The sequence below is a fragment of the Grampus griseus genome (assembly GCF_964374135.1).
Source record: "Grampus griseus genome assembly, chromosome: 19".
Classification (NCBI taxonomy): Eukaryota; Metazoa; Chordata; class Mammalia; order Artiodactyla; family Delphinidae; genus Grampus; species Grampus griseus.
In genome coordinates this window covers 5,715,116-5,736,912 of record NC_139013.1, presented here as the reverse complement: position 1 = coordinate 5,736,912, position 21,797 = coordinate 5,715,116, and the positions used below count along the sequence as shown (strand labels likewise).

At 52.7% G+C, this 21,797-nt stretch overlaps 1 protein-coding gene and 1 long non-coding RNA gene across 3 annotated transcripts; one reads left to right on the top strand and one right to left on the bottom strand.

Moving 5' to 3' along the window:
- Positions 1–2,127: 2,127 nt before the first annotated feature.
- Positions 2,128–12,025, bottom strand: HAS1 (hyaluronan synthase 1; the record flags this gene model as incomplete). The annotated part of the gene is made up of 5 exons (XM_082676135.1): positions 11,983–12,025; positions 7,340–8,044; positions 5,722–5,947; positions 4,982–5,114; positions 2,128–2,803 (listed from the first exon to the last, which is right to left on the bottom strand). Exons 1-5 carry the CDS (start codon positions 11,989–11,991, stop codon positions 2,128–2,130), a joined length of 1,749 nt encoding a protein of 582 aa, XP_082532261.1. The 5' UTR covers positions 11,992–12,025.
- Positions 12,026–12,436: 411 nt separating this feature from the next.
- LOC309837393 lies at positions 12,437–21,194 on the top strand. Of its 2 annotated transcripts, none has more exons than XR_014298247.1 (3): positions 12,437–12,579; positions 17,691–17,790; positions 20,998–21,194. It is a non-coding gene; the product is annotated as an uncharacterized lncRNA (long non-coding RNA). The 2 variants fall into 2 exon arrangements; XR_014298248.1 differs by lacking the exon at positions 12,437–12,579 and adding an exon at positions 16,926–16,990.
- Positions 21,195–21,797: the final 603 nt, after the last annotated feature.

Below are 21,797 nucleotides of genomic sequence, written 5' to 3'. Positions count from 1 at the left end.
CTTTATATTCTTATTCACCGATGTGTTCCCCTTCAATGATTCATTCAATCAGCAAATATTTACTGAGCGTTTACTATGTGCCAGGTATTTTCAAGGCACTGTAGACACAGCAATGAAGAAATCAGAACAGACAAAAACCTGCACCCTCAAGATAGGCGGAGGGGATTAAGAGATACAAACTATTATGTATAAAATAAATACGCTACAATGATGTAATGTACGGCACAAGGAATATAGCCAATATTTTATAATAACTTTAAATGGAGTATAATCTATAAATTATTGAATCTGTTGTATGCCTGAAAATTATATAATATTGTACATCAGCTGTACTTTAATTTAAAAAAAATCTGCACCCTCATGGAGTTTAGATTCTCATCGATGGTCAAAAAATAAACAAGAAAATTATGTAAAAATGTGCACCAAGGCATATGATGATATATGTGATGGAGAAAATAAAGCAGGGAAACGGGATGTTAGGGGGAGAAGGGTAGCAATAGGATCTTTGGAGAAGGCCCCACCCAAGAAGTTGCCCCTAGAATAAAGGCTTGAAGGGGATGAGGTATGAGCCATGTGAATATATGTGTTAAGAGCGCTCCAGGCAAAAGAAACAGCAGGAGCAAAGGCCCTGAGGCAGGGGTGTGCCTGGTGTGTGCAAGAACAGCCAGGAGTTCAATCCACTGGGAGCAGGGCTTTAGGAAATGAGTATGCAGTGAGGTCAGAGAGAACACGGAGGCCGGGGGGGGGGGGGGGGACCAGTTCATGCAGGACCTTGGCCACCCTAAACTCTTGATTTTCCTCCGCATGAGATCATGGTGGTTTTTTTTTTTTTTTTCATGGTGGTTTTTGAGCCCAGGAATGTCATGATTTGATTTGATTTACATAGCTCCTGCATGGCTAACAGACCATAGGGGGCAAGGATGGAAGCAGAGGTCACTGTTAGGTGGTAGGCCAGGCATGAGGTAGCAACTTTAATCCAGGGAAGAGATGCAGCTCGGGGACAAAGCAGTGACAGTGAAGGTGAGGAGCGGTGGTCCTAGATCTGTCATGTAGGTAGAACCAGTGGGATCTACTGACGGATCAGCGTGTCGGATATGAAAGAAAAGACAAGGGTCAGGATCAATGGTCAGGACAGCAGCAATGTCCAGTAGAACTCTCTGCCCTGATGGAAACGTTCTAGACCTGCCCTGTCCAGTATGGCAGCCACCAGCCACATGTGGCCATGAAGCACCAGAATTGTGGCCAGTGCAACTGAGGAACTGAATTTCTAATCTTTAATAGTTTTCATAATTTAAATCGTCCCACCTCTGTGACAACAGAAGTCATAGAGGCATGTGTCTGGGTATCCTTAACTAGGGATCACAGTCTCTTTGCTTAATTGACTAGGAGCTCCTGGAAGGCAAATTCTGCCTCTTAATTGCTTCTGCATTTGCAAACCTGGCAAAGTGTGTGGAATTCAATAGGAAATTGATAAATGTTTTTGTGGCCGATTGGATCAAAGAATGAATGAAATGAGATGATAGTGTCGGGTACATAGTAGGTGCTCTGTAAGTATCTGAATGAAGAGTTGAGAAATTCCACCCTCAAAACAACCCTGATCCATGGGACTCCTATCACTATGTTCCAAAGAGGGAGTCCAGGCTCCGAGGAAGGAAGGTATCCTGTCTAGTTTCAAACAGCTGGCACCCCAGATGGAGCCACGAGTTCCCAGTTCTCAACCATTCAGCCCCCTTAATTCTGAAAAAAAATAAAGAAAAAGAAGACGAACGGAGGAGGTAGGCTCGGAAGAAAATAAATAAAATTATTATATCCTAATCACACAGTACAAATGGGGGTTAAATAAGAACAGGGAGAAATCGGGGGCCCCAGGACAGCATGTGGGGGCCCCTTTCCCCCCCGCCCCTAAAAACCCACACCCTGTTCAATAAATACCCCTCCCAAGAGACCCAGAATTACCAGCCCCCAAAGAGTCCAGGCTGAAGAGTCTTGGGTCGAGCCCCTCACTTCACAGAGGAGGGCAACTGAGGCCCAGAGGGTCACCCGGCAAGTTCGCGGTTCCGGGGACCCTGGTAGGTCTCCTCTGGCCGCCCCCGGACCCCCCTGAGCGGGCGCCCCGCGCACCTGGACTCACACCTGGACGCGGTAGCCCCCCGCTCGCCTCCGGCAGAGCCTCCGCACCCACACCCAGTAGAAGGTCAGCATGATGGCCCAGTAGCCCACGTAGGCGCCGGCCCCCGCGGCCAGGTGGCGGGCCTCGGCCGCGCGGGAGGGGCCGCTCCAGTCGGCCCGGGCCTCGCGCACCACGCTGCGGACCAGCCCCCCGAGCAGCAGCAGCGCCCAGAGGGCCAGCGGCAGCACCGGGACGTAGTTGGCGGCCAGCTGGCGGCGGCCTGACGTGCCCCAGCCGCTCTGGTTCATGGTCGCCAGCGCCAGGAACTTGGCGGGCAGGAGGCCGCCCATGTAGAGGGGCGCGTAGAGCGAGAGCAGGAGCATCCGCAGGCAGCCGCGCAGCCAGGCCGCGAAGGCCGCCTTGGCCAGCGCCACGCCCTGCACGCACAGCAGCACCCAGAGCAGCGCCCACGGGCGGCCCGCGTAGAAGAGCCGGAGCACCGTGGCCGCCACGAAGAAGGGGAAGAGGCCCGAGACCACCGCCTCGTAGGTCATCCACGCGTGGTGCCGGTGCCACCAGAGCGCGTTGTACAGCCACTCGCGGAAGTACGACTTGGACCAGCGCGTCTGCTGGCTCAGCCAGCGCAGGAAGGATGAGGGCGTCTCCGAGTAGCAGCGGGACCGCGAGGTGTACCTGGACGGGTGGGAGGAGGCAGGGCGGTCAGCGCGGCTCTCCTTGGGGCCCCCGGACGGAGAGCGGGAGCCAGAGATGGCCATGGGGCAAGTTTTCTCGACCTCTGTGGGCCTCGGGGTTCTTGATGCCCACCTGCGTCCTTGGACTCTTTAATCAATAGACATTGATAAAAGGCCAAAGGAGAAATTCAGTAAGGCTTTACTGGGACTCCTGCTGCAAGTAACAGGTTCCCTGGCTCGCTGGGGGAAGGGGGAGGGGACACGGGGACGAGCTGGTCCCTTCCATGGGGTGAAGGTCGGGGCGGATCTGTGGGTGGGCTGGAGGGTGTAGCCTAGGTGGTCCGCCCACCCCCTTGGTGGTGCCCTGGACGGGGATCGTGCGCATGCGCAGGACCCTGCTTTTGCTCCCCACACCTCAGAAGTGGCGGTTGAGTTTGGGCCTTTTTGTATCTTGTTGTTCATAATTTGCCCCAACTGCATATGTGTGCAGTTATTTTTAGTCTCTTATAGTTTCTTTGTATTTTGTTGCTGGAGGAGAGGTTTGTTTAGGCGCAAGCGCTGCAGTAAAGGGCCCCAGGTCCCAGGTCCCAGCCTGTCTCATTCTCCTATGTAAAATGGGGTCAATAACGGTTCCTACCTAATAGATGAGGATTAAACGCTAAGTGCTTAGGACCAGTACATAGTACTTGCTCAATAGATGATAACGACTACTACTATTTTTATTATGACTAATGTAACTACTGGCATTACTAATATCACTGCGGTATTACTAATGCTATCACTAATCTGTTACGAATACTATTCTTGGCAGGCACCATGGTGAGGAACAAGCCGGGCATGGTTCCTACCCAGGGTAACCCATGCGTTAGAGCTTCTCAATGGAACCATTAAGCTCCCTTCCAGTGGCTCTGCCAGACATTACTAATCAATCCCTCCCCGGTTTCCAGCCCAGCCCACGCAAAGCTAGAATCGCTTGTATGGAGCATCACCTTAGGTGGCCTCCAGCAGTCAGTTTGTTAGGAGGGTCTATCCCCGCGGGCACTAGTCTATCCCCGCGGGCACTGTTTGACAGTGTCCAGTCTCCTTCCCCTGTGTCACTTGGCATCCTCAGCGGCCTCCCTGCTAATCCTCTTCCTCCCTGCAGTCTGTACAGCTGGAGGGATCCTGTTAGAACAACATGCCGCCCCTCTGCTCAAACCCCCTCCTCGTGGCTCCCTCATCTTAGTTCACAGTTCTTACTGTGGCGCACAAGCCTTTCATGCGTGGACACCTCCAACCCCACCCCCGTGGACTCTCTGTCCTCTCCTGACACTCTCTCCCTTGCTGCACTATTTCCCGCCCATCCTTATCTTACCCTAATTTAACATTTCACTCCCTATCTGGAAACTTCCTGGCTTTATGTGTCACCTTCGCATGATCGTTATCTAATACACTATATGTTCTACTTACATATTTTATTTATTGTCTGTCTCCCCAATCAACGTAAGCATGAATTTGCATCTCTTTTGTTTGCTGCTGCATCCCCAGAGCTGAAAACATTGGCAGCACTTAAAGAATATTTGTCAAGCGAATGAATGCCCGGGTTCCCTCGGTATACCCCGAGTTGTCTCTGGTGCTGTCACTGAGTCGAACTTCATAGAAATCCCTTTCCCCTGAACTTCACTGGTCTAGCCCATGCACCCCATGAGCCTCATTGAATCACATCTCTTCTTCCTGAAGCACTTACTAGAGTTGAGGCACTCCCCTCCTCTCCCACTTGAATCTTCTCACTCACTCTGTCACTAGTGAGATCCCACTCCGTTGATCTCTTTCTCTCCCCACAGATTGGGGTAATCTGTGCTCTCTGTGGTAGAGCCATCTTGCCACATCTGAGGTTGTACCTTCTAGGTGGAATCCCTACCCTCACCTTGCCCTGCTTAGAAGAGTCCACTTGGTCACATGGTTCAATGCAAATGCCCCTATGGTATCTTCCACTCTCCCCTAATGTCTCACTGGGCGTTCCTCCCTGATTCAACACAAATGCCACTTGTGCTCCATAGGGCTTCTTTTCCTCTCCCCTAAAAGCTCACTTGAAATGTACTTTAGGTTTGGAGAGTTTCCAGCACACGCACACGCACACACACGTGTGGATACTCATTGGCCTCTGCACACACTCAAACACCCTGTCCCCTCAGCTTACTTGGTGGCATAGCCCATGCTGAGCATGCGGTTGGTGAGGTGACGGTCATCCCCAAAGGTGCAGTGGGTGCCCAGGAACTTCTGGTTGTACCAGGCCTCAAGGAACTGCTGCAGGAGGTTGTTCCTATATAGGCCTAGGTGGGGAAGGGGAGTACAGGAGCATCGGCCTCTGCTGTTGCCAACACCATCCCCAGCCCTAGCTCCAAACCAACTCGTCTCCAATCCCAACCCCATCCGTAACCATCTTAATCCTATTCTCAACCTGTCTCCAGTGACAACTCCAGCCCCAGTCCTGTTCTCAACCTCAAATCCTTCCTCACCCCCACACCCATCCCAAACTTGCCCCAGTCCTGTTGCTGACCCACACCCACTTTGACTGCAAACCCATCCTCAATCTCACATCCATTCTCAGCCCCATCCGCTACCCGTCCTCATCCAAAAACCCATCTCCAACCCTAAACCTAGCACCAACACTGTCCTTGACTCCAAACCCATCTCTTCCCCTTCCCCAAACCCTCCCCCTGCCCCAATCCCAATCCCCAACCATACCCTTTCTCCAGCCCATTCCCGACACCAAAAACCATCCCCACCTCCAACTTCCAATCTTATCCCTATCCCCAGTTCCTGCCCCAGCCCCATCTTTGTCCCCAGTCTCAATCACGTCTTCAATCCATTCTGGCTCCCCTTCTCCCTTCCCTCTCTGCCCCATCCATGGCCCTCCCAAGCCCTACCCCTGCTCACCTAGGGGACCACTGATGCAGGACACGCAGTGGAAGTAGCTCTGACAAGCGCGCTCCACGTTGAAGGCCACCCAGTACCGCAGGCTGCTTAGGAAGCTGACCCAGGAGTCCAGAGGGTTAAGGATCCGCACGTCGCCCCCAACAGCCCCTACCCGGGGGTCCTCGTCCAGCACCTGCACCAGCTCCAGCAGTGCCACAGGGTCCAGCCTGGTGTCTGAGTCACAGACCTGTCAGGTGGAAGGGACCAGGGTCAGGTTGGTAATTGAGGGGAGGGCACCAAGGGAAGGGGAGCAGCTGGGACCTCTGCAGCCAATCTGAACACAACTTTGAATGTTTTAGTCACTTTCTTTCTTTTTTTTTTTTTTTGCGGTACTCGGGCCTCTCACTGTTGTGGCCTCTCCCGTTGCGGAGCACAGGCTCCGGACGCGCAGGCTCGGCGGCCATGGCTCACGGGCCCAGCCGCTCCGCGGCATGTGGGATCTTCCCGGACCAGGGCACGAACCCGCGTCCCCTGCCTCGGCAGGCGGACTCCCAACCACTGCGCCACCAGGGAAGTCCTTCTCTTCCTGGTCTTGATGAGGCAAGCTGCCATGAGTTCTATGATGGCAAAGAAACAAATTCTGCCAACAAACACATGAGCTTGGAAGAGGTCCCTGAGCACTAGATAAAACCCAGCTCCAGCTGACGTCATGACTGCAGCCTGATGATACCATGGACAGAGGATCCAGTTAAGCTTTGCCCAGACCCCTAACCCATGGAAACTCTGAGATAATAAATGTGTTTTGTTTCAAGCTGCCACATGTGTGGAAATTTGTTATGCGGCAATTAAAAAAAAATAAGGCAGTGCATTAATGAATGAACCACTACATTGAATGGATGAATGAACGACAAAATGAACAAATAAATCTCTATATTGAATAGATAGGTAAATGGATGGGTAAATGAACAAGAGAATCTCAACACTGAATGAATGAAGAAGGGAAGAAACAGAATGAACCAATCTCTACATTTAATGGATAAGTGAATGAATAAATGATCGCCATATTGGATGGACAGATGGATGCATGAATGAATGAGTAAAAGAAAGAATTTCTACATTAGATGAAGAAAAAATGGAATCTCTGCATTGAATGAGTGAATAAATAAAGGAATGAATGACCTCTATATTGGCTGATTAGATGAATGAATGAGTGAAGAAAAAAAGGACTACAATGAAAGAAGGAAGGGAAAGAGGGAGGGAGACATTCTATATAGAATGGATGAATGAATCTTTATGTTGAATGGATGGATAAATGGATGGATGAGTGAATGAGTGAGTTAAGGAAAGTCTCTGCATCAAATGGATGAATGAATGAAGACACGAGAGAAAGAAGGAAGAAATCTCTTCGTTGAATGGATACATGAATGAATAAAATGAATGAGTGACCTCCCTATTGGATAGGTGGATAAATGGTCGTATGAATGATTGAGCGAAGGAAAGAATCTCTCCACTGAATGGGTGAATGAATAAAGGAAGGAAAGAAGAGGTTCATTCTAATCTCTAAATTGGATGAAGGGTCCGAGGGAAGTGGGATTCGGGGTGTTAGGGCCACGATGCGGTGCGGGTGCCTTCCACTCACCTGCACGTAGTCCACCGAGTCGCCGAGCGCCTTGAAGGCGGTGTACATGACCTCGCGCTTGCCGCCCCAGCGCTGCGCCACGCACACGCACCTGCGCGTCCTCACCAGCGCCTCCACCGCCAGCCGCCCGGGATCCTCGGCCTCCACCTCCCGGTAGGCGCCCTCGCCCGCCGCGCCCGCCGCCGCAGGTTCCCACGGCTGGTGGTAGTTGCTGTCCCACACGTAGGTGGCGGGGTCCTCGTCGGCGAAGACCTCGCGGAACATGTCGACCATGTAGAGGTCCTCGGCGCGGTTGCCGTCCACCACCATGAGGATGTGCAGCCGCGCACGCGGGTACACGAGGGCGCGCGCGGACACCAGGCACTGGCGCAGGTACGCGGGGTCCTCCTGGTATGCGGAGATGGTCAGCGCCACGCTGCGCGCCGTGGCAGCGTCCGGAGGGCCCCGCGCCGCCGCCCGCCGCGCCGCCGCCGCCACCCGCCGGTGCTCCAGGTACGCGAAGAGGCTCTGCGCTACCAGGTGCACCGAGAGGAAGGCCCCGTAGAGGCCGAAGGCCAGGAGGCCGTAGCGATCCGAGGCCAGCGGCACGCTGGCGGCGTAAGCCCAGGTCATGAGGCCCAGGATGAGCAGCGCGAAGGCGATGGTCAGCACCCTCCGGGCCAGGCCGGAGCAGTGGCGGGCTGCAGGGTTGGGCTTGGGCACGTCCTGCCAGGGGGCGGAGAGAGGGGATAGGAAGGGGAAGAGGGTCCTGAAATGCCTCCAAGGGGAAAGAACCCCCTCCCTGGGTTTTGTTCCGAGGCCAGTGATAACATACCCTTTTCGTAAAGAAAATCCCCTGGGTACTGCAAAGTTATTTTCATTAACGAAAATAAATGTGGCAAACGGTTATCGAGGCTGAATGCCTGCTTCTGTTGATTCTAATACATTTTTTTCACATTTTTAACAGCTTTTAAATCCACGAAGATTACACTCAGTGTCACAGTTTAATTAACAAAGGTTTCCCGCCTCCTTCTTAGTGGCACAGAAAATAATGGTTCATCTTATAAAGGTTTCTTAGTGTTAATACTAGTAATACTAATATACATCTAAAAGAAGAGAATGCAATGTGCTATGCGCCAGGCAGTGCTCTAAACCTTTTATAGGAACTGACTTATTTGAATCCTCGCAACAGCCCTGTAAGGTAGGTACAATTATTACCATCCCCATTTTACAGATGAGGCAACTGAGTCACACAGAGATGCAGCAACCTGCCCAAGGTCTGCCTGGAAAGCAGAGAAGCCAAGTTTTTTGTCTGTTGCATTTAAAAAAATTGTTATTGCAGTATAGTTGACTTACAGTGTTGTGTTAATTTCTGCTGTACAGCAGTGATTCAGTTAAACGTCTATATTCTTTTTCATATGCTTTTCCATTATAATTTATCACAGGATATTGAATATAGTTCCCTGTGCTATACAGGAGGACCTTGTTGTTTATCCATTCTATATAGAATAGTTTGCATCTGCTAATCCCAAACTCCCAATCCTTCCCTCCTCCCCCTTGGCAACCACAAGTCTGTCAGAGAAGCCAAGATTTGAACCCTAAGAATCCAATCACTAAACCACAACCTTATATACTGGCTTTACTCCTCAGGAGCGCCCCGGGGCACAGAGAGTGTTTCCTGCTGCCACTATACAGATGGCAAAACTGAGGATTGATTAGCCAGGAGGAGTGGCTGGCAGGGCCAGGTGTCCAGTACATGTGGCTGGAACAGCTCAGAATCAAAGGGGAAGAGGTGCCTCTGTTTTCTCATCTGTAAAATGGGGGTTTAGCCCCTTCCATGTGCCAAACACTGCTCCATGGGAGGTAGGTACTGTTACCCCCTCCTGTTACAAGTGAGGAAACTGAGGCACCAGGAGGTGTATTCTCTCGTCCAAGGTCGCTAGGCTCCACCGTCCTCTACGTTAAACCGCCTCCTCTGTCACCGGTTCCCATCTCTTGGGCTTATGATGAGTTAAATGAATCACTAAGCTGTAGAGCTGCACTGTCCAATAAGGGACCCACCAGCCACACGTGGCTACAGGACACTTGAAATGTAACCAGCGCCACTGAGGAACTGAATTTTTAATTGTATTCGATTTACGTGTTTAAATTTAGATAATGGTCCTTAATTCAGTTACTGGAAAGCTTTTATGCCTGTTTGGAACAAGTAGGGTCTGTGAAGCTTCTCTTTCAACTAAATTTTACGAAATCTAAAAATACAGATCAAGCATCTTCAGTGAAAATATAGCATCTGCATGAGGTGTGCCACACATCTGGACTATGAAGCCTGAATGTGGAGAAAATATAGCATCTGCATGACGTGTGCCACACATCTGGACTATGAAGCCTGAATGTGGAGAAAATATAGCATCTGCATGAGGTGTGCCACACATCTGGACTATGAAGCCTGAATGTGGAGAAAATATAGCATCTGCATGAGGTGTGCCACACATCTGGACTGTGAAGCCTGAATGTGGAGAAAATATAGCATCTGCATGAGGTGTGCCACACATCTGGACTATGAAGCCTGAATGTGGAGAAAATATAGCATCTGCATGAGGTGTGCCACACATCTGGACTATGAAGCCTGAATGTGGAGAAAATATAGCATCTGCATGACGTGTGCCACACATCTGGACTATGAAGCCTGAATGTGGGGAAAATATAGCATCTGCATGAGGTGTGCCACACATCTGGACTATGAAGCCTGAATGTGGGGAAAATATAGCATCTGCATGACGTGTGCCACACATCTGGACTATGAAGCCTGAATGTGGAGAAAATATAGCATCTGCATGACGTGTGCCACACATCTGGACTATGAAGCCTGAATGTGGGGAAAATATAGCATCTGCATGACGTGTGCCACACATCTGGACTATGAAGCCTGAATGTGGAGAAAATATAGCATCTGCATGACGTGTGCCACACATCTGGACTATGAAGCCTGAATGTGGAGAAAATATAGCATCTGCATGACGTGTGCCACACATCTGGACTGTGAAGCCTGAATGTGGGGAAAAAAGAAAGTAAAGTACCCCATTCATGTTTTTGCGTTGATTACATACGGAAATGATAATATTTTTGATATATAGTGAGGGTCGGCATACTATGGCCTCCTTTTTCACTACGGCCCCGCAAGCTAAGATTAGTTTTTATGGTTTTAGAAGGTTGAAAAAAGTGAAAAGAAGAAAAATACTTTGTGGCACATGAAGATTTTATGAATATACACACTATTACGTGTAAAATAAACAACAAGGACCTACTGTATAGCACAGGGAAGTATGTACTCAATATTTTGTAATAACCTATGTGGGAAAAGAATCTGAATAAATATATAACTGAATTACATTGCTGTACACCTGAAACTAAGAGGACATTGTCAATCAACTATACTTCCATAAAAATCAAGAAATAAAGAGAATTATATGAAATTCAAATGTCAGCGTCCTTACGTCATATTATTGGCACACGACGCTCATCTGATTACATATTGTACAAGCTTGATTTCTCACTACGCCAAAGTGGAGTAGTTACAATACTCAATGGTATGGTCCTCAAAACCCCAAATATTGACTGTCTGGCCTGGTACTGAAAAAGTTTGCCGACTCCTGATAGCTTGGGTTAAAGAAAATGTTATTATTAAAATTAATTACACCTGTTTCTTTTTCCCTTTTTAGTGTGGTTACTAGAAAATTTTAAATTATGTATGTGGCTTATATTATGTTTCTCTCTAGGGCAGAGCTAAGGTACAGCTTTGAGCCTGGTTCTAGTAACCGGCCAGTATTAGCAAGTATTATTTCTTCTGGAATCCTCCTTCTCTGTCTCTGCCTGAGTTTCTGGGGGTGGCCCAATTCATGCTGGGGATCAGCGAGATGGCTGGGTATCTGGAGCGTTCTAAACCCAACAACAGTCATGATAACACGTGTCGGCTATGGACGCACAACTCCACACGTATACTCACACACGATGAGAGACACACAGAGCGTGCCCCCATAGGAAAACACTCATGTTCTGAAAGATGACTCCAGACACCTGCCCTTAGAATTTAGTGATCCTGAAACTAACCGACATCAGCCCCCCTCCACCACCACTGACAACCACACAGGTGAACTCCAGGACACATGCCCTTCAGCAGGAAGGAAAAACACCAGGAAGAGATGCCCAGGCGGCGACCAACACACAGACACCCACCCGTGGGTCTGGAGCAATGGGGCAGATGCAAGTTTCAGAAAAAAATAGTAACCGTTGAGACTGAACCATATGAAATTGCTATTTTCACCAGTCAAAGGAGACCGGAGATTGGCGATTTCATTTGGTTCAGCTTCATACTTACTGAACAGCTGAAAGTAAAACCCAGAGCCCCGTGTCAAGCAAAGACAGCTCTCCTCTCCCTTTCCTGGGCACACAGACGTACACGGATTCATAGCCAGGTCGACACCGCCAGGCCACATCTGACACGCGTGCAGGCGGGATGGTACACACTCACAGGGTCGCTGTCCGGCACAGGAGCACACGCGAGCTCCCCAGCACTGGCGGTTCCTCGCACACACGTGGTCACACACGTGCTGGTGGTCCCCCCCGCACAGCCGCAGTCACACACACACACGCACTCACACACACACCTGTCTCATCGCTGTGGGTCCGGCGGGCCTCTCTCCTCTCCTGGTGGCTGCTCCCTGAGTCTCTCTGCTGCCCGAGAGCTGGGGGGTGATTTGAAGAGAAGCGCGGGCGGGGGCGGGAGGAGGGGCTGACGTCAGGGCTGAGCTGGGCCAGGGGCCCTGAGGTCACGGCGGAGAGTCAGGCAGCCCCACCCGCTTCCCGCTACCACTCGCGCCGCGCCAGGCCTCCCTTCCCAGCGCCCCCATCCTCGCCGCCCTTCTCTCTCCCGCTGATCCCCCCCATCGCACCCCCTCCTTTCCCCGTCTCTCCCCTCGATTTCTTCTCCTCTCTCTCTGCTCTCGTCTCTCCCTCCACTTCTGGATTTCTCTCCATCACTTTCTTTCTCCCCACCTCCCTCTTACTCTCACGACCTCTCTTTCCTCCTCTCTCCCGCGTGGCTCTCTCTTTCCCCCTCTCCCAGACCTCCTCGCCTCCCCCCTTCTCCTCCACCTCAGTCTCCGCACACACCGCCCCTCCCGTCGGATCCTCAGAATCCGTCTGGGATTGGGTTCCCCGGGGACTGGTGGCGGCCACTGGCAGATGCAATCAGATGCACACACGTGAGTGCTTGCGGGTGTGACTGTGTGTGCGCTGGCCTGGGAGGCCTTCTGTCTGGAACTGGAGCTGTGAGTGAACGTCTGAACGTTCAGTGCCTAATTGATTCGGGTCCACGTGCGTGTGCTTGTGTGTGTGTGTGTGTGTGTGTGTGTGCGCGCGCGCGTGCGCGCGCCCGTGGCACGAGCGCGTGCATAGGTGCCAGGGTCTGGGACATTGGGATTTGTCTCCTCAGAGCCTCCAGGGTAAACTCAGAGTTGTTGGTCAGCTGCCCCCAGGGAGCCTGGGAAACTGAGTCAGAGCAAAAGAAGTGGACTCGCTCAGAGACCAAAGAGACAGGGGTGCTGGGGTGTCTGAGTCCCCAGCTCCTCAGGGCTAGAAGACTCAGTGATAAATGTCATTGTTTCCATGCCCTTCTTTTCAGGATTTAAAGAAAAAAAAATCTCTGTATCTAGTTCTTTCTCTCTGCTCCTCTTAGTATGAACTGATAACGTCTGTCTCTCTCCCTGTGTCTGTGACTCTGATTATGTATTTCTGTACCTGACCATCTCCTCTCTCTTTGTCTCTGTCTTTCTCTGAGTCTATCATTTTGTCTCTGTCTCCCTGGCTTCGTTTCTCTGTCCATCTCCCTGTCTGGTTCTTTCTCTCTGTGTTCCAGTCTCTCTCCTTGGCTTCCATTTCTAACTGCTTCCTTCCGGGTTTGTGTCTGTCTCTAAATTTCTGACTCTCCATCTCCTGACTTTCTTGTTCTGTGTCCCTCTTTCTTTCTCTCTCTGACTTTTTCATCCTTTTTCTCTCTTTTCTCTCTTCCTTCCTCTGTGTTTCTCTGCCTGTGTCTCTCTTTGTATACTTCTATCTCCTTCTTTCTGTTTCTATCTGTATCCTTAGCTTTTTATTTTTCCCTGTCTCCCAGGTTCTGTTTCTCTGTTTCTCCCTGATCTCTCAGTGGCCGCCTGATTCTCCTTTCTCTGCATCTGTCTGTCTGTCTCTCTCAATCTCTCTCCTACCTCGGTCTCTCTGCATCTCAAGTGTATCTCTGATGCTCTATCTCTGTGTGTGTTTCTCTCTCTCTGACTCTCTCTCTCTCCCTCTCACACTGTTTCTCTCTGTTTTTCTGTCTCTAAGTCCTCATGTCTCCCTGCTGCTTTATCTCTTCCAGCCTGTTCTGGAGCTTTTCCCCTGCAAGATGCCAAGTCCTCACTCCCTGGGTTTCCCAGGACAGGCAGGGTGTGCTGCGCCCACACCAGGTTGGGTCTCTGCCTGAACCTGGCTGTCAGGGAGAAGAAGGCTAGTTCAGGGCCCCAGTCAGGGGCACCCCGCCCACCTCGCCAGGGCGGGGCCGGCCGTTTCTGAGTCTCTGACGCCGTTGCCGGGAGCCTAGGCCACCGCCTGGTGTCTGGCTATGTCAGGATGATGGGTCCTCCAGTGGGGGCCCAGCCCAGAGTAGGGGGGAAGCTGATTCCTCTACCCGGGATGGGGGGGTGGCAGCCCGAGCTCCACTCAGAAGCCGGGCAGTTGGCTGCCCAGCCCTCCACCCCACCCTGCCTGGGTGGAGCAGCTGTATAAAACCAAATGTTTCCAAAACCGGAGTGTGGACGAGGGAGGAGGAACCAGGACTTTAAACCCCAATAGTTTCTTCCACCAGGATCCAGGAGTCCAAGCCCCCAGCCTTTCCTCCCTCAGACGCAGGGGTCCAGGCCCCCGGCCCCTCCCCCCTCAGACCCAGGATCCAGGCCCCCAGCCCCGCCCCCCTCAGACCCAGGATCCAGGCCCCCGGCCCCGCCCCCCTCAGACCCAGGATCCAGGCCCCCGGCCCCGCCCCCCTCAGACCCAGGATCCAGACCCCGGCCCCTCCTCCCTCAGACCCAGGATCCAGGCCCCCAGCCCCGCCCCCCTCAGACCCAGGATCCAGGCCCCCGGCCCCTCCTTCCTAAGACCCAGGAGTCCAGACCCCCGGCCCCTCCCCCCTCAGACCCAGGATCCAGACCCCGGCCCCTCCTCCCTCAGACCCAGGATCCAGGCCCCCGGCCCCTCCTTCCTAAGACCCAGGATCCAGGCCCCCGGCCCCTCCTCCCTCAGACCCAGGATCCAGGCCCCCGGCCCCTCCTTCCTAAGACCCAGGATCCAGGCCCCCGGCCCCTCCTTCCTAAGACCCAGGATCCAGGCCCCCGGCCCCTCCTCCCTCAGACCCAGGATCCAGGCCCCCGGCCCCTCCTTCCTAAGACCCAGGATCCAGGCCCCCGGCCCCTCCTTCCTAAGACCCAGGATCCAGGCCCCCGGCCCCTCCCCCCTCAGACCCAGGATCCAGGCCCCCGGCCCCTCCTCCCTCAGACCCAAGACCCAGGCCCCCAGCCCCTCCCCCTTCAGACCCAGGATCCAGACCCCGGCCCCTCCTCCCTCAGACCCAGAGTCCAGGCCCCCAGCCCCTCCCCCCTCAGACCCAGGATCCAGGCCCCCAGCCCCTCCCCCCTCAGACCCAGGGGTCTGGGCCCCCGGCCCCGCCTCCCTCAGACCCAGGATCCAGGCCCCCGGCCCCGCCCCCCTCAGACCCAGGATCCAGGCCCCCAGCCCCTCCCCCCTCAGACCCAGGAGTCCAGACCCCCGGCCCCTCCCCACTCAGACCCAGGATCCAGGCCCCCAGCCCCTCCCCCCTCAGACCCAGGATCCAGGCCCCCGGCCCCTCCCCCCTCAGACCAGGAGTTCAAAAACCTAACCTCTCCTCCCTCAGACCCAGAAGTCCATTCTCCCAGAATTCCTTGCAGGGAGAGATGACCAAGGCTGGGAGCAGCCACGACAAGAGCTGAAAGACAAGGACAGACCAAGTGGGCACTCCCACAGGAGGCAGGGACCGGTAGCGGCGGGGCCACCTCCTGCTCCCCTCACTAACGGCCATCTCTCCCAGAATCCTCCACTCCAATGGTGGCTGATCTCAGATCCCTACCCTGGGTCCACAGTGGCCGTCCCAAGACTTCCATCAACATCGCAAAACCTCAGGCTGTGGTTTACAGAACACAGGACCAAAGAGCGAAAGTGGGGAGATAATAAGGCCGAAATGGAGAAAAGGCAAGGGAAGGAACATTTGTTCCCTATAGGGACATCTCCTGTGCCCCTCGTGGGCCAAGCTCTCAGCTGGGCGATGCTGGGCATACAGAAATGACTCAGACCCGGGCCCTGCCCTTGAGGAGATGCCAGTCTGGTGGAGGAGACAGCTGTGTAAACAGAGGATCACAGACCAGTTCGAGGACAAGGACGCAAGAACCCAGCAGGAGAGTCAGGGAGGGCTTCCTGGAGAAGGTGATATCCTGGAGGAGGAGAGCCCTGAATGTTGAGAAGTTAGTCAGGGTAAGGACGGCGGCGGTGGGGCTGGGGGTTGAAAGGTAGAACATGAAGGGCATCCAAGACAAGGAATGTCCTAGACAGTCCGGAAAGTACCTGGGAGTTGATGTTGTGGAGGCTGAAAGGGTGACGCACAGGGGTGGGTGCATTGCAGGGTCCACCCCACGCAGGGTTTTGAATGCCAGATTCAGCGGCTGGGACTTTGTCCTGGGTGCTGGGGAGCCATGGGAGGTCTGGGAGCAGGGGAGAGACAGGGTCAGCTCTGGGTGCCTGTGAGGGACACACAGAGTGGAGAGGCTAGGAGCTTTTGGTCCGGGTGTGTGGGTGTCGGGTTCATACCAGGGTCTTCTCTGGGAGAAAGAGAGCAGAGTGTGAGCTTGGATGCAGGCAACAGCGGTGGGACCGGCGGAGTGCTCAGGGACCCGCAGAGTGAGGGAGAACAAAGGCCGGAGAGGAAACCCTGAGGATGGAGGAGACAGGGAGGTGGGCAGCAGATGTGGGGGGCAGACCCACTGAGCCTTTCGTCTGAGCTACTTCTGACTGCCTTTGCCTCCTTTTGGAGCTAGGGAGGGTGAGGATTCTAGGGAAGCAACTTGAAGAAGTCTGTGTTCTGTTAAATGCCTGAGTCCAGGGGTATGATTTCTCTGCAAGGTGTCCTGAGGGGGAGGGAAGTGCTTTGGGAGAATCTAGACACTGAGAGTCAGAGGAGAAAAGAAGAGGGGGAGGAGGTGGGGAGAAGGGAGGGGGGAGGGGGAGGGAGGAGGGAGAAGGGGGAGGGGGGAAGGGGAGGAGGGAAGATGGGAGGGAGGGGGGGAGGAAAGAGGGAGGCTGGCTTACCTGACCACCGTGCTTAATATGGAAACCGGCCCCACCCTGGGACTCCTGACCCTCTCTACCCTCTAATTGTTTTTTCCCCACAGCATTGGTCACCTTCCTACATAAAGTATAACTTGCCTGTTGATTCTCTTTGTATAATATGTGTCTCCCTTGTTAGAATGCAAGCACCACACAGGCAGCAGCCTTTGCCTGTGCTGTTGGTGACTCTGTTTCCTTGGGGTCTGGACCCGTGCCTGGTACACAGTAGGTGCTCAATAGATACGTGGTGAATGAATGAGTGAGATTGGGATGGAGAGTCAGAACGGTTGATGGAGACAGGAAAGAGGAAGAAGAGGAGGAAAAGGGGGGAGGGGAGGGAAGGAGGAAGGGGGGAAGGAGAGAGAGGGGAGGATGGGAAGCGGGGGGGGGGGGGGGGGAGGGAGAAAGACCAGAGCTGGGATTCTACCCCCCTCCCCCGCCGACTACCCAGCAGCTGAGAGGGATAGGATGGGGAGTTCCCAGGGACGTGGGACCCTAGGTAAGGCTTCCCAGGAAGAGTAAAGATCCCAAATCTGGAAGCAGATTGCCTCTGGACTTCCAGGAATTCCAGGGCTTGTGTCCCAGCACTCTTGGCAAAGCCTTGGACAGGCTGCAGCTGGTTACACAGGGCCATTCCTCCCAAACACCCATGTTCTGGGAAACACCTAGGTCTCCAACTTCTGCCGAAATTCTGGGTGGGAGGGAGGGAGGTGGTGACTGTACATCCACCTGCCTCTGGGAAGAAGCTGGGGGACCTTCAAGGCCAGGAGGAGAGGGACAGCCCTGTCTGGCTGTAACCCCATCCCTCCAGCTGAAAACACCGCCACCCTGCTTCCTCTCTGCTCCTACCCTTCTCCCCAGAGGGGAACAGAGACAGAAAGGGCCAGAGAAGGACTCCCTTTTCAGCAGCTCTATCTTCTGCCAGGGAAGCAAGAGAGGAGTCTCGTTTTCCAAAGAGGGAAACTGAGGCCTGGGAAGAGCTGTTTCCTGGCCAGAGTGATACAGCATGGAGTCAGCAGAGCCAGGTAAGTAGGTCACTGGGGAAAGAGGAGGCTGGGGGCTGGACCCCTGGATCTGAAGGGGGAGGGGCTGGGGGCTGGACCCCTGGGTCTGAGGGGGGAGGGGCTGGGCACCCGTACCCCTGGGTGTTGTAGAAGATGCCTGGGCCCTGGACCCTTGGGTCCATCACCTTCAGAGCTCTGACAGAAAAATTTTCGAGGCCCATGTTACTCTTGCATATATGGCTTTGGCTCTGTACCCCTACCCCCGTCTCCCTTCCCAAAGTTCCCGTTGTCCACGTTGAGTCCTGGGTCCGCCTCCACAACAGACCAGGGCCTGAATAGCCTCTCGTGGGAGAAACGCAACAGTCTGAGTCAGAAGATGGAGGAGAGGATGATGGGGGGCCGGAGGGATGGGCTGGGGCCCCCAGGTAGGAGCCGGTTACTTGCGTGTTATTGATTCCCCTGAGCCTCTGTTTCCTCATCTGTAAACTGGGAACATCTCAAATTGGCCCTCACAGGGTAGTCCTTCAGGTTAAGTGAGAGGGTCTGTCCAGCACACTGGAATTTGAGGTGAGTTTTAGCTGTTCCTGAACCAGCAGCAGCTGAGGGTCTGTATGACTGACTCAGGCGGCAACAGGGGGATCCTTGACCTTCCCCGGCAACATCAGCTCTGACCTGGGGACCAGACCCATTGAGGGAAGGTGCCCAAAGGCACACAGCCAGAAACCTCCTCCACCATCTGCTCTTATCACCTATCCAAGCCTCCTGCGAAAGGGTCTGGGGGCACCAGTGCATCCGAATCAGCTGTGTGCATTTGCTAAAAATAGAGATTTCTGGGTCCCACTCCCATATATTCTGACTCAGTGAGCTCAGGACCCCGCAAATGACTTAAACATATGCCCTCCGGAGTTCCCTGGTGGCCTAATGGTTAGGATTCCAACTTTCACTGCCTTGGCCTGGGTTCAATCCCTGGTCAGGGAACTGAGATCCCACAAGCCCCATGTGGCACGGCCAAAAAAAAAAAAATCTCCCAATGGTCCTGAAGTGACATTCCCCCCCCACCAGGCTCCTATTTCACGCCTAGTCTTAATTAACTCCCTTGAAAACCATTTGAGGCAAGTATTATAATCAACTATCCTTCAATAAACAAAAAAAAAATCCTGAAATGTTAACAGATTTCTGTGAGCTAGCACGAGCCGTCTCAACACCCTCTGATACACGGGTTGGGGTTGGGTGGGACAGGCGTGGGGCTTCCATCATGTCAGGGTCCCAGGAATCATGGGCCCTGGCTACTCTGAGGCTTGGGAGACCGAGGCCAGCTCCAGCCCACGGAAACAGTATTGACCACAGAGGGCACTTGTCAATGGCGGCCTCTCTGGCTCAGGTGCTGTCCAGCTGCTTCAGGTCACTGACGACTGTGCTTGGAACCAGGCTATTTCTGTCTGTGGTGCTGCTGTTTCTCCCAGCCTCCAGATGTGGGGACGGGGTTGGGGGGGGAAGGATAAGAAATGATTTCCACTGACTCTACTGAACCCTGCATCAGCTCACCCCACGTCATCCGTTCAGCTGCAGAAGATTCTAAGACGCACCCTTTCTTTACCTTCGCTGTTCCAGGAAAGTGTTCCTTCCTGCCTTCCTTGTTTCTCCATCCCTCTGATCTCTCCTCCCTTTTTTTCTCTCTCTTCCTTTCTCCTTCCCTCCATCTCCTCTCCCTCCCTCCTTCTCTTGTCTCTCCATCGCTCACCTCTCTCTCTCCCTCCCTCCTTTTTCTCTCTCAGTAAAATTTTCACTGGAATGTAATATACACCCAAACCATTGCACATATCATAAATGTCCCACCAATCATTATTCACAATGTTAAGACACCTGAATAACAAGCACCCAGATCAAGAAGCAGAATGTCCCCACTGCCCCCTTCCAGACATCCTACACACACACTTGGGGATGAACAGCGTCCTCACTCCATGTCACGTAAATGGAATCAGACAGTGCGTCCTCTTTTGTGCCTGGCTTCTTTCCCTCTATGTTATGTCCATGAGATTCAGCCACAGTTGTGCATGTTATGATTTGTTCCTTCTCATTCCCATAGAAGAGCATTTTGTGGTGCGAATACACAATGTCTCTTTTCGTTGTGCGGACAATCTTGCACAGGAAGGATTGTTAATAGACCCAATTTACAAGTGAGAAGACAGAGGCTCAAAGAGAGGAAGCCCTCAGTGCTGGGAGTCTGTGTCCCCTGGACTCCCTCTTAGTCACCTGAGAGCTGAAGTTCTCAGTTCTTTACCCCTCATGGATTATTTTCTGACCTGGGCAAAGTTTCCCAAGCTTTAGCGACTTCCGAAGGAGCAGAGCTGAGGGACCAGAAGGGGAGGTAGATCTGGGGCTGCCTGAGTAACAGGATCTGGGAGGGATCACTCCTGGTTTCCAAACAGCTAAGGATATGCTGCCACAATGCCTGTGTTAATGCCTTTTGGGGGTGCGCTGGAACCTCCTCGGAATTTAAACATCCAATTCACTTACCTCCATGTTCCTGATGCCCTGTGACCCTCTGCACTTCTGGGCTGAGGACATACAGGTCTCTTGGAGGTTTTTGTTTGTTTTTTTAAAAATTGCTGACCCCTGATTTTTTTTTTTTTTTTTTTTTTTTGGTCACACCACACACAATGTAGGACCTTAGTTCCCCGACCAGGGGTCAAACCTGCACCCCGTGCAGTGGAAGCTAGGAGTCCTAATCACTGGACCACCAGGATGTCCCTCTTGGAGGTTTTAAAGGTGATCATGAAATGTTAATGACTATATCACAAACACAGTTGTCGAAAGCAGAGAGAAAACTGGGAATACGAAGACAAACAGGAGAGTGTGAGGATGCTTATTCCTTCATGTTCCCTGGGGCCTGTGAGCCAGCTCTCTGGCCAGAACACACAGGCAAACTGGACCCAGAACAGCCTTAATCAGCTCAGATGTGATGGGAGAGGAGAGCGGGCAGCCGTCAGTCACACTGGCCAAGCCCGTGGCCACTAGCTACATGCAGCTATTAGATGTAAATGGATTAAAATTAAATTAAACGTATAATCTAGTTCCTCCACTGGAGACTTAGACTCTGGGAGGGATGCATGGCTGCCGTGAAAAAGAGTTTTGTCAACGAGGAAGAAAGTGGGAAGGGGCTTTTGGGAGGTGTGATGGTCTGATTCTGATCCTAATTCCAATATATGGATTTCTTCCCAAATCAAGCAATTCTCCAACACCAGCTGGGTGTCCTAGTGAAACCGAGCAGGACCCTGTGGGGCTCCTGGACATGGACGCCTTTCTGTGTACCCCGTTTCTTGTTTGTAGGGAATAGACTCCAGCCTCCTCCGTGACCTTCCCTGAGTTCCTGAGTCCAGATTAAATGAGTGGAGTCTGATTTCTATCAGCAACCCCGCCCTTGAACCATTGCTATAAAACTCCTCCCCAAATCCCCCCAGGTTGGGTCCCATAGTTTTTCAGGGCACAAGCCCACTGTGTCCCCCTTTGCCTGGCAAAGCAATAAAGCTGTTCTTTTTCTTTTAAAATAGTTTTTTTTTTTTTTTTTTTTGGCCACACCCCGTGGCATGCAGAACTTCCCCGACCAGGGATCAGACCTGTGCCCCCTGCACTGGAAGTGCAGAGTCTTAACCACTGCACCACCAAGGAAGTCCCAAGCTATCCTTTTCTACTTCACCCAAAACTTTGTCTCCAAGATTCAATTCGGCACCCGTGCACAGAGGCCAAGTTTTGGGCAATCACTGCAATTCAATTCTGACACTCTACCCAGAGATCACATCAGATCCCACAGGTTAAGGGCTCAGTCCCACAAGACTGCTCTCTCCTCCAACTCAGGTGCCAATCACAAGTCCAGGTTGTCATCTGGGCTTCTGACTGACCAACTATAAATCAGAGGTTCCTGTGACATCCCCTTTTCGGGTGTGATTAATTTGCTAGAGTGGCTCACAGAACTCAGGAAACCCATTTACTCACTGCATTACTGGGTTATTACAAAGGATATTAAAGGC